The sequence below is a fragment of the Furipterus horrens genome, unplaced genomic scaffold, assembly GCF_987537825.1.
Source record: "Furipterus horrens unplaced genomic scaffold, mFurHor1.1.pri manual_scaffold_1, whole genome shotgun sequence".
Classification (NCBI taxonomy): domain Eukaryota; kingdom Metazoa; phylum Chordata; class Mammalia; order Chiroptera; family Furipteridae; genus Furipterus; species Furipterus horrens.
The window spans coordinates 39153973-39167489 of NW_028327171.1; the positions used below are offsets into that span (position 1 = coordinate 39153973).

Here is a 13517-nt window from a genome sequence, read left to right on the forward strand (position 1 = left end):
TTTGTACAGATACTTTGTCATCACAATTACTTTTTTTCCTATCTCCTATTCTGCACTACTCTTTTATGGGGAAAGTAGCAACATTAAGATTCTAGTTTCTTCTATTTTGCTTTAACTTTTTTTAAGAGAAATATTTGTGACCTAAAATGTAATTTACATCGTATTTCTTAAGTATTTAATGATTAATTCTAAGTATTCCTTGTAAATTATGGTGATAAATAAATACACTGAATCCCAAGAAAAGGGATTTCTGGACTACATGATTTCAAGATTCAGTCAACTGCAAAAATGACAATTTTTATATACAAAGAGAAATCAGAACCAAGAAAGAGCCTTTGGAATAGTGGCAAGTGCTGAGATGGGTTAGATCCTGAGCTCTGTCAGAAACCTGTCCCTAGCTGACAGAACCATAAATTTCTTAAAACTTTTTTCCACTTCCTATGTCTAGAAGTAATTTCAAAAGAAATGTCTGATGGTATCCCTTACGATAGAAACACGACTCATCTTTCCTGCAAAACCTTACCTACAAATACAAATACACCACTTTTATTGGCAGCTCCCTCTTTACAAGAGAATTCTCACAGTCCAAATCTCAATGTGTACATTTCATGCTTTCTACTTTCTCTCAAATAGTCACTACATATTTTTCTTTCAAGATATTGTGAGCATGCTACATACCTGATGTCAAGTTCTAACTGTCCTACAACTAATATAGATCGATGGCTTTCAAACTTGATTATGCCTTAGAATCACCTGGTGCATTTGAAAAACGTACTTCCTGAGCCCCATTCGCTGTGCTCTACGTGATTCTGATGCAGATGATCAAAGGATCGAACTTTAGAATTCTAGATTAGGTGGTTCTTAAATTTATGGCAAGTTGCAATCCTAGAAAAACTGCCATAAGTCAAAATGTCATCAGTTGAGTCTCATTTTCCCCTATAAATCATAATGTAAACAGGAAGCTACAAATTTTATGAAAGGACCAGTGTTTACATTTTTAGATGTGGCTTAACATCATACTTCATCACCAGTACAAAGCTTTCTAAAGAATGCACAACTAACTAAAAATACAGTAAATAGTTTTAAAGAAGTTATGATAAATATCAGTCTACCACAGAAAGGTATTTTTTTTAAATATAATTATTGCTTTATTTTTACTGCAACATAAAACACTTCAAGACCTGGAAATTTAGAAAGGTTTTCTCTGAGAACATAACCAACCTTAAGAAGACTTTTGGTAATATTTAATCACTTGGTATTCTTTCAGAAATTAATCCAGGGTATTATTTTACTGCCCCTTTACTTCCTGTATTCTCTCGCAGCAACACAAAACATCAATTTGAGGACTCTTGTTTGCAAACAAGACCTGAGTGTTCATTAACATCTCTAACTTCACCTTGCCCTATTGCACTTCAGCACAAGCTGAACCACAGGATGCTGCTAAGCTATTCAGCTGTTTCTAATCTCCAGAAATGGCAGTTTCTGCATGGTTCAACCTAACTAACTGCCTTTACAATACACCTACAAGCTATAATAATATATTGTCCATCCACTGATCCTTTACTATGTATGTTGATTTAGTGTCCAAGGCCTCAAAACGCTGGCTTAAATAGTGTTCAGATTCTAAGGCAGAAAAAAGTTTGTTTTGGCCCAACAAATTCTTTCCATTTTGTCCAAAAGTACCACATAACAATATCCAAACATATGCATACATACATGACAATCACCAGGTCTCTACTTTTTCCACTTCATTAATCATTTTATCTTATTCAAAATATTGTGGACTTCCTCTTTGGATTTGCCTTCAATACCAGTTTACCAGTTGAAAAAGAAAACAAGATCTATTAATTTCAGGGCTTCACAGCAAGCTATTCTGCATCAGTTGGTTACTTTCATTTCTTCTGTCTTTTCTCCACCCTGCCTTTGCTGGACATCGTTTTCCCAGCTATTCCAGGCCAGAGAGGAGCAGTGAGGCTTGAAAACAGAAATCCTCCACCAAGAGAAAAGCTCAGAACGGGAGTGCAGCTGGGGATGTCTCAACAAGCACTGAGATCTAAGACCTAAGCTCATGTTTGCATTCCCCTTATAAGAAAGGACAACTAGCTGAGCCCTATGAGAACAGTAACTGGAGTTTCAAAATCAAAATTGAGAGCTCAATGTCCTCCTCTATTACTTGTCTTCCCTCACACACAACCACCAAAATTATCTTTTTTATACCACACTTCACCTTACTAGTAAAACATTCCAAAAAAGTTAAGCTGTAATTTCTAAAATTCAGCCACTCCAGCATGACATTTTCAAAGCACTAAATAATTACATCTCATGTTAACAATCTGCACTTACCAATACTGTCAACCTTTTCTACCATCCTATGCCCGACCCAATCCAAGTTTAACCTTATACTGTTTGTTTTTATTTCCTTAACCCATCCCACATTTTCCCCTTGTAGTTTTCCTTCTGTCTAGACAACATTTCTGTCTAGAAAACTTGGATGATCCCTCATTTAATATTTTTTTTACAAATGACTTTCCATAATTTGTATTTATCAGTTATCCCCCAATAGAGACATGAGTAAGAATTCAGGTGACGGGTACACTTAATCACTTGGGATAATACTTTAAAAAGCATTGCGAAAAAAATATGATTAATTTAGCTGTTGAAAGGCTAACTACAATTAGAACCAGTAACATTTAGCTAAAAATTCTGAATATACATTATTAAATTGCTATCTGAGTTTATATGTTCCTGTGTATAATCATTTCACTTCAGAACAAATCATAAAAATGATCTTTGAACAGTGAAACCCAAACCATTACTTACAAATATTTGCCTGAGATGATTCTAACATATTTGAAAGAGTCAGAGAGTTAAACCATGCAGTAACACATAGCTTTAAAATGGCAGTCCAGACATTTAAGGAAACATACAAAGTTCAACAGTTTGGACTGATACAAATTTCAAGTGCATAAAAGGTTATTTTGAGAATATTAAAATAATTTGAGGCCTATTTACTTTATGAAAGTACTCACCTGACTCTTGCAAGTATCTATATACCAAGAAGTTGACCTCATCACTGCTTATACTCATCTTTATTCCCACTTAAACCATGAGGTCACAACACAGGATATAACCCTAAAAATAAAACAAAGTTAATTAAGTATTTTCTCAATATAATATCTTTAAACAAAATGTAAACAATGTTCTATAAACCATTTTATTTTATTCAGTAATGAAAAAAAGGTTCTATATTGCGTAATAATAAATCCTAACAAATAAAGTTACTTCCAATAATAATAGATTACACAATCTAAACACGGCTGGGTCTATTTTTCTGCACAATAACATACTAACAAAAATGATTCAAAATTTATAAAAGGGCTTTAACATCACACTTCAATGATTATATCAAACAGCATAAAAAGTTGTTACTTTTTTCTCCTTAACTATAAAAATAATAAATTTTAAGAATCAGAATATTATTTAGGACTCATTTTAGACCACTGGCTAAGAGGGGAGGAGGGTGAGCTTGTTTTTGTCTACATAATTTCATAGGGTTTGAAGTCTCTATATAGTCAATATCTAATCCGCAATGTTCGTTTCCAAAAAAAAGCTCTAGGTATGTAAGGCAGAGAGGCTGGAATACAATTCTGAAAACTCAAATGATACTCTCTTAATGGATATCCTTAAACCTCGAACTGGGAGGAAGGGAAAACAGTAAACTAAGGCGTAACAAATATGTTTAACTATACTCATTCATTCTTATGTCACAGAAGTGATTTAAAGCAGAAGTCAGCAACCTTTTTTTGTTCAGGGCCAGACAGTGAATGTGTTCGACTTTGCCAGCCACACAGTCTCTGTCATTGCTAATCAACTCTGCGGCAGCAGCACAAAAGCAACAGCTAACAATATGTAAACAAATGAGTGTGACCATGTTCCAATAAAACTTTATTTAGACATTGAAATTTGAATGTTACATAAATTTGTTGTGTCGTAATTTTTTCTTCTTTCCAAGCACGTAAAAATAAAAAGCATTCTTAGGTGCGGCCTTTATAAAAGGCCAATAGTCCGGATTTGGCCCAAAGACTAGTTTCTTGGTCCCTTGTTTACAAAGATGTACTAACATCTAGCATAAAGGGGTATGATTGTTCTGCCACATCAAGGATCCTTTATGATGCAGAGTTCACAGTATACTTTAAAATCACAAATTAACAGCCCTGACCACAGGTGTGGCTCAGTTGGTTGGGCATCCTCCCACAAGGTAAAAGGTTGGAGTTCAATTCCCAGTCGGCACATGTCCAGGTTGCAGGTTCACTCCCTTCCCCACTCTCTAAAAATAAAAAAAATCTTTTTTTGAAAAATCACAAAGCAAGCACTTGAGTAGGCTATTATGTGACAGGCGCTGCTACTGTCCTAAATTGTGGGAAAAATGGTGACTAAGCACTCATCAAGCTTGTATCTCAGAAAGGAAAAAAAGGCAAATAAGGAATTGCAACCATTTTCCAATGGACACACACAGAGGAAGCCCTAACCAAATTCCGTTGTCTGGGAATACAGTTCAGGGAAAGTGTCACTGGTGTTTAGACCTGAAGGATAGGAGCAAAGTGAGAACAGGAAAGTTTGGGGGAGGAAGGCAGGGAATGGAAGCAACTCGGTGAGTAGTAACAGTCAACAAAAGGGCTGGTGAGGTAAGAGTAACAAACCATCAACTAAGGCTTGAAACACAGACAAAAAACGTATTCTGAGAGGCCTTGACAGCATCACCTAGAGGAAATTAATAGACTGACAAGGTTTAAGCAGCGTAGGTGAATGACCTGATTTACATTTTTAAAAGATTATCCTGGATCTAAAATGAAGAACAGACCTGAAGGAAACTTGGACTGGAAAAAAGGAGAAAAGAGTTAAGAAGGTGTTGCAGAAATCTAGCAGAAGACTAAAAAACCTGGACTGTGCCTTTGGAGTGAGAGAATTCAGATTCCCAAGATATTTAGCAAGTAGACTCAAGGGTGCTGGACACACAAATGAGGAAAAGAGAAGGCTCAAAGGTCTTTCAGGGGACCTGGATGGCTGGCACTTCCATTTACTGAGATGAGAAACCATAGAAGGAAGAATAACAACTATCTTGATGTAAAGAAAAAACAAAAAACTAACTCAAAGAGTCTCACAATTAATCACCTGAATGTTCAACATACAGTATCCCTCTTATCCACAGGAACACATTCCAAGAACCTCAGTGCTTGAAACCACAGATAGTATGAAACTCTTTATATACCATACTATGTTTTTCCCCTATGTATAAATACCTATGATAAAGTTTAATTTATAAATTAGGCACAGAAAGAGATTAACAACAGTAACAAATAATACAATTAAACATTTGTAACACTATGTTGTATTAAAAGTTACATAAATGTGGTCATTTTTCCCAGATCCCTTGCTGAAATCTTTGTATAGACTCAATGCTTTCTAGCACATGTTGCTTTTGATCAAAACACATTTCTGCTCATGCCACCCACCCAAAGTTTAAGTGCCTTTTCCCTTTCTTTTTTTCTGATGACTATAACTAAATTTATTGTGATCCCTTCAAAATGTATACATATACCAAGTCATTATAATGTATACCTGAAACATAAGGTTGTATGTCAATTATATCTCAATAAAACTGGGGGAGAAAACCACTTACAGTTGTATTAGAAGACATAAATGTAAAGGTTTAGGTCAGCACTGTTCATAATTAAGAAAAGAAAATTAACTACTTGACATATTACACAGCAAAACAATTTATTTCTTCCCCCAATTTTAACATTTTAATTTAGATTAAAATTTATTAACTAACTACACTTCAGTGGTTCCACAATCAGGTAGAACATGATCTTTTTTTTTACTTTTTTATTGAATTTACTGCGGTGACATTGGTTAATAAAATTTACATATATGTACATTGTATTTTGTGTTCACCACCCCAAGTCAAGCCCCCTTCCATCACTATTTCCCTCCCATACCCTGTTCTACCTTCTCCCAATCCCCTTTTCTTCTGGTAATTACCATACTACTGTCTGTGTCTATGATTTTTTTTTTTTTTTTTTGCTTGATTTCTTCATTTTCCACCTAGTCTCTCCCTCCACCTTTGACAGCTGTCAGTCTGTTTCTACTTTGTTAGTTTATTTTGTTCATTAGATTCCACATATGAGTGAGATTATATGGTATTTGTCTTTCTCCGACTGGCTTATTCACTTAGCATAATGTTCTCCAAGTTCACCCATGATGTCACAAAAAGTAAGATTTCCTTCTTTATTATGGCCAAGTATTGTTCCATTGTGTAAATGTACCACTTCTTTTTATCCACTCATCTACTGATGGACACCTGGGCTGCTTCCAAATCTTGGCTAAAGTAAATAATGCTGCAATGAACATAGGAGTGCATATATTCTTTAAAATTAGGGTTTCGGTTTTCTTCAGATACATTCCCAGAAGTGGAATCACTGGGTCATAAGGCAATTCCATTTTTAATTTTCTGAGGTACCTCCAAACTGCTTTCCACAGTGGCTGCAAAAATCTGCATTCCCACCAACCATGCACAAGGGTTCCCTTTTCTCTACGCCCTCACGAGCACTTGTTTGTTGACTTACTGATGTTAGCTGCTACCACAGGTTGAGCTGATTTCTCATTGTGGTTTTAATCGGCATTTCTCTGATGATTAGTGATGTTGAGCATCTTTTCAAATGTCACTGATCATCTCTATGTCCTCTTTGGAGAAGTATCTGTTCAGGTCCTGTGCCCATTTTTTAATTGGATTGTTTGTTTTTTGGTGTTGAGTTTTCTATAAATTCTGGATATTAATAACCCCTTATCAGACATATAATTGGCAAATATGTTCTCCCATTCATTGGGCGGTCTTTTCATTTTGTTGATTTCCTTTGCTGTGCAAATACTTTTTAGTTTGATATAGTATGTTTGTTTATTTTTTCTTTTGTTTCCCTTGCCCAACGCAATATATCAGAAAAAAAATACTGCCATGAGAAATGTCTGAGATTTTACTGTTTATGTTTTCTTCTAGGATTTTTATGGTTTTGAGTCTGTTAAGTCTTTAATCCATTTTGAGTTTATTCTTGTGTGTGGTATAAGAAGGTGGTCTACCTTCATTTTTTTACACGCATCTAACAAATATGTGCCTTTTCCTTCTTAAGCACTTGACCACATTGTGGCTATAACTTTTGCAATTGAGGCACAACAACAAAACTAGCACAGATTTTTTTCCCCCTTCTTCATAATATCTTAAAGAGAAGATACAGTCTTATGAGAGATCTTAGCAACCTCAGCATATGATGTTTTTTCTTTGCTTTTTACATTGAGAACTTCCACCTTTTCACTTAAAGGAGGCACTTGACAATTTCTCTGGCATATCCAAATTGGCAGCTTGCTCTCTGGGGTCATGATTAAGTAAAATAAGGGTTACCTCAACACAAGCACTGCTATACTATGACAGTGGATCTGATAACCAAGACGGCCACTAAGATAACTGATTGGTGGGTATGTGCACAGTGTGGGGATACTGGACAAAGACATGAGTCAGGACCGGGGCAGGACAGAGCTAGATGACACGAGATCTCATCATGCTACTCAGAACGGCACACATTTTAAAAGTTGTGAATTGTTTATCTCTGGAATTTTCCATTTAATATTTATTGTTTTGACCAGTTTTGACCTCGGATAACTGAAAGCATGGAAAGTGAAACCATAAATAATTAGGGACTACTAAACTTACATCACCTTGGTGTAATTAATTAACCAAACAAATGCTAATTAGATGCCATTTGTGGAGTGAGGTAGTGACCAGTGAAAAGCAAACACTACAATGGTCATGTAATAAATAAAGATCATGGGGAGGAAATGTCCTAAAGCACTTTTTCTGACCATTTAATTCACTCAGTCAATACTTTGTTTGAGCACCTCTAATGTTCCAATGTATCAGGCATGCTGGCATGCTTCAGACGTGGCTAAACAAAATAGACCAGGGCTAGACCCAGGGATGTGACACATTGTTGGGGAGAGAGACAATAATTAATTCCAACTTAAATAACAAAAAATACATAAAATTGTAAGAGCACACACCCTGAGTCTGAGTGTTCAGGTAGGCAAAGTATGTGAAATGTAAGTGACCTACATACAGGTTTCTATAATAGGCATAGTGTTGAAGGAGCTAATATTCCTTTTAATTCAAAATATTTGAAATATATGAAGTTACCTTTGCTCCTATCTGTATGTACACTGCTTCTCATTGATTTGCATGTTAAGAAAAATTAGGTGAAAGAATATTCACATTTATTGAGTAAATGCTACATACTATATGTGTGGGGCTAGGCCTTATTCACATTCAGTTTCCTCTTCAGTGTTATAGATCTATACATAGATCTGTGTATTCAGAAAGGTTATTCAAATACTAATCCTAAAGTGACTTCCTTCAGTTCAGGGAAAACATGAAAAATAGTATGGGATGTATAATGTAGAATAATGTAATGACTATAAAGAATAAAAATTCCTAGCACTAGAGGGTCCATCAGGGAGTTGCTAATTCCACGTTGTGACCCAACTTGCCAAGACCCCATGCAGGCATCACTGCACAGCTGACACCGACTATAATGTGAACCGTAGTCCAAACTGGTCAGCCAAGCTCTGCAGCCACAGATATACCACTGCAATACTCTGTTAAGTAACAGCTTCTAACTAAACTCACACAGAATCATGGCACAAAATTATTTGGTTTGTTGGGGGTGAGTTCTCAATCTGCTGTGAAATGAAGGAATGGTTCAGCTGTTGCCCTGGAACCCAATGAGCTGGCACAGAAAACGCGGTCCAATTGTTTTGTTAAAAAACCAAGACACATGCTGAAAATACCAAATTATTATAACAAAAAGAAAACAACAAAGTGTGTCTATACGGAGGTGAAATGAAATAAGAGGACAGAGATTAAGTCCATCTATCCACTGGTGAACTCATGGTGTTTATTGCCATGCTGTGGGCTGCATAGAATTCCTATGTTGAGTCCTTACACCTCCATACCTCCAGTACCTTAGAATGTGTCTTTATTTGGTGATGGGATCTTTACAGAGATGATTAAGTTCAAATGAGGCCAATAGAGCGGACTTTTAATAATGTGGATATAACCCAATAGGACCGGTGTCCTTGTAAGAAGAGGAAGAGACAACAGGATGGATGTGCACGGAGGAAAGGCCATGTGAGGACACACTTGAGAAGGTGGCCATCTGCAAGTCAAGGGAAGAGGCCTCAAAAAAACCAAATCTGCTGGCACCTTGATCTTGGGCTTCCAACTTCCAGAACTGTGAGAAAATAAACTTCAGTTATTTAAACCACCTAATCTGTGGTAACTGGTTATAGCAACGCTGGCAAACTGATACACACCCATCATATCATAAATTCTTAAAAGCTCTCTATTTGATCATTCATTAGAGCCCTTTAAAATTATTAAGTTCACGCCCTGGCTGATGTGGCTCAGTGGATCGAGTGAAGGCCTACAAACCAAAAGGTGCCCGGCTGGATTCTCAGTCAGGGCACATGTCTGGCTTGTGAGGCAGATCCCAGTTGGGAGCAAGCGAGAGACAACCACACATTGATGTTTCTCTCTCCTTTCTCCCTCTCTTCCCCTCTCTCTAAAAATAAATAAGTAAAATAATTAAGTTCACAACTGCTAGGATCTGCCTTCTTGAGAATTTACCTCGCTATCTCTTTAGGAACTCATCCTGTCCTGTAATTATCAAAGACAATGAGATTAGCAGAATACATTAACATTTCATAATCTTTTGCTCCCCATTGCCCCCTTCTTCTCAATGCCCCCTCCCAAATCATTCTCAAGAACAGCAGCAAAAAGTGTATTACTCTTAATTTCCCACCTGATTAAAAATAGTAATTAAAATTTTACCAATGTTAAGTAATAACACTTTGGTGTGTATAAAATATAGGGTACAATGAAGGAAGGCATATTTTAAGACTAAGCTTGAAGTCTTTGGCAATACAGCTTAAAATGTGCATAAAGTACATTCTCAACTTTTACTATGCTAAATCTTATGAGGTTTCACAAAATTTTACTAAATGAAATCTTGTTTACCAAATTACGTTTGTAAACTATAGTTACATTAGGATTTAGAAACAATCTGATATTCTCGAGACGAAACACTAAACTCTAAATGAAATACATACTTCAGCTTATTTTTTATATAATACTAATAAAGCTAAAAACAAAAAACAAAATCAGTTTGGCTGACTTCTTAAAGCATTAATGACAAACAACAGCATATTTACTTTTCTGTGTATTATCCCTGAAGTACAACATTTTAAGGGTATCTTTTCATGGTTGCCTGTAACATTAAGTCCAAAGAGAAGGAAAGTAGTGTATTTCCTTACACTACAGAGATAGGCTGTATTTCTGGTAATTTTATTTATTTTTATTATTGAGCAGTAATGAGTCATAGGACTTAAGGCAAACGATTGTCAGTGTGGGAAGGAAACTTCCGGAAACTAAAGTCAGGTATGAAAATAAAAATCAAAAAGTTAGTCCTCTCCCACTAAAAGAAAAAGCTCTGAATTTGTTTGAATGGGAACAAATATAAGAAAGGTAACATAATTTTCTTAATTAAAACACTTATTATTCTTGCTTAGAACAGATATGAAAATATGGAAGACTGAAGCAGCTAAAACTTTAAAAGGACAATCATGCCAATGGATAGAAACTTTGCTTAAAACTGAGAAATTACAGGCTAAATAAAGAGAAAAAGGTACCTAACGAAACAAACTAGTAGAGTTATGACCATCTTTATAAAACAGATTATTGGGTAAGGATAGGTGTTCCTGACTCCTCAAAAGGAAAAAAACAAAAACAAAAAACTAAGCAGACACAATGAAGACTACTGAACCCTAGTGAATCAAAACAAGTGCCCATGGATTGATTATACTCAGCAAATTCCTTACAAGGGCAGAAGTAAAAATGTGCAGAAGATTGTTCTGCTGGCAGAAATATGTAATTAATATAGATCAAGTGTCCAACAATGGGAGAAAAACTGTAAAGAAGAGATCAACATTCATCCCAATGGGCAATCAATGCTGTTCAAATCAAGTGAAGACCATTTAAACCAAGTTTGATACTCAGATAACAAAATGATACACCCATGTGTGTATACACACACACATGCGCGCGCTATTGGAAAATTTGAGAGACAAAGGCAAAAGCAAATGGAGGAGAAATTGATGACAAATGTGGATTAATGTAGGCTTTCAAGTTTTATTTTTAAAAAAGCAAAAAAATCCACCATGAAAGTCTCATAGGTCAATTTCACAGTGTAAAAGGAAACAACAGTACTATCCTATTAGATTTTCTGTTTAAAAAACAAACTACAACCCAGGTAGGAACAAATAAAGTGCATCACTCCACAATGATACTGAGGTCCTGTCTCCTCCTTCCTAATCAATCAATCCAGTCAGGTTACGATAGACTAACTGCACAGATAGATTTTTAGCAGAATCTTATTAAGAGATACTTCTTTTCATTTCATAGTAAATGTATTTCATTGATGATAATGTTCAAAGTGCTCAAAACTAAAAACCAGACTTACTTCCTTTATCAAGTCCATGACATAGTCTGATCACCGTTTTATTCTGTATAGAAATTAGGTCTCAAAGTGAGGTCTGTAGATCCATGGGGTTCCCAAGACTTTTTTAAAGGTGAGGTCAAAATTATTTTTCTAATGTTACCTGCCTTTTTTACTGAAGTGACATTTACAATGATGTCATATAGTAATAGTGGGTAAAATCAAGGCAGGAACACCTTACTTTATTAGTAGTCATTATACTCTTCACTATCATACACTCAGAAATAAAATAAAATAAAGTAATCCACAAAAATTCTTTACTGAAGAATTTCCTTAATGAAGCAGAAAAAAAAACTTACTTCAATTAATATCTTAATCCTCAAATACATATACTTTAATATCCTATGTAACAAAACATTCAGTACACATAAAAGCACTTTGTTGCATACTAAAATGATGAGTCTCAAAGAAAAGTACTGTGTAACTATTTGAACTGCAAGCTGAACTGGCTACTTTTTTCCATGGAATGCTATTTTTACTTCAAAACAATTGACAAGAGTGTGGCTTTTTCAGATTGAGAATCTGGCATTTTCTTGCAAATAAATAAAGTGAAACTGTCACTTTAAAGAAAATAACTAATGGTATACGTTGGCAAGGATTTAACTTCAGCTTTTAAGAGAAAATTAGTATTTGGAAATTTTATCAGCCACCATGAGCTTGACTGAGAGCCCCCTAATACTGTATTCTAATGAGACCAATGGTAGTATTAATGAGTCTTAATTTTTTATATTGTATAATGAACATATGGAAGACCTGCATAACTCAGTGAACCAATATTTTCCCAATGACCAGCACAAAATTATGTATGAGGAAACCACCCATGCAAACATAAAGAGAGACCAATGGATTTTAAGGAATAGAATACACATTAATTGATAAAATTTCACATCTTGCATTAAAACTAATCCTCAAGGAACTAGCCTAACTGTTGAAATTTGGTGTAATACCAAAGAACGTCATCCAAATTTATTTTTAAAAATTAGTTTTCATTTGAAATATTTACAACTATTTATCTTTATAAAGATAGTTTTCGTGTATTTTGACTACAATAATATACCTCAATATGTGACTGCAGAAGCAAATGTTGAGAACCCCAGTTGTCTTCTATTAAGCCAAAGATTAATAGAAATTTGAAAAATGTAGAACAATGTCACTCTTCTCATGAAAATTTACATTTTGGATAATACCCATTTTTCATAAAATGATATTTTGGATGGTTTCCTGTTACGTTAAAACGTGTTAGTAATATAAAATTTCAGTTTAACTTTCTGATGCAGCAAATATCAATAGCTATAACCCACATAAAAGTTCTTTGGAGTCATTAATAAATCAAGAATGTACTGGGTACTAAAACCAAAATGCTTGAGACCTGATAAGACTAAAAACTGATTTCCTCTTGGCAATATCGATGCTAATATTTTTGGCAAAGTTCAAGAATTTCCCTGAAGAAACAGATCTCTTAAATCACACTAATGTTCGGATTGTAACACGACCTAAATCTTAGTTTGACTTCTATTATGTTCATGTTGGAGTAATTATTATAAACAACAACAAAAGTACTTAAGAGATATAAACATCCCCATGCAAAGTTCAAGTTTTAATAAAACGGACAGGATCTACTAACTAAAACACGGAGTGAAAATTACAAACTGAGACTATACCTCTGTGAAAGGATTTCTAGATAATCCCATTTGATTCAATAATTTTACTGAAATTTAGTTTATCATTTAATCAACAAACATTTACTGAGTGCTAGCATATGCTGGCACCGTTCTAGGCCCTGAATACTCTAATAATACAGAACTCCATTAATATAAAGTGATGTTGTGAATAGGCTTCACAGGCAAACATCAGCCTGCA

General features: G+C 35.0%; 1 protein-coding gene across 5 annotated transcripts in view; it reads right to left on the minus strand.

Moving 5' to 3' along the window:
* TBL1XR1 (TBL1X/Y related 1) overlaps positions 1–13517 on the minus strand; it is a 139434-nt gene that overhangs the window by 38761 nt on the left and 87156 nt on the right. For all 5 annotated transcript variants that reach the window (XM_090274051.1, XM_090274073.1, XM_090274066.1 and 2 more), the window contains one exon: positions 3030–3132. In XM_090274051.1, coding sequence (XP_090130177.1) covers positions 3030–3087 — 58 coding nt within the window. In that variant the 5' untranslated portion in view covers positions 3088–3132. The remainder of the gene's footprint in view (positions 1–3029; positions 3133–13517) is intronic.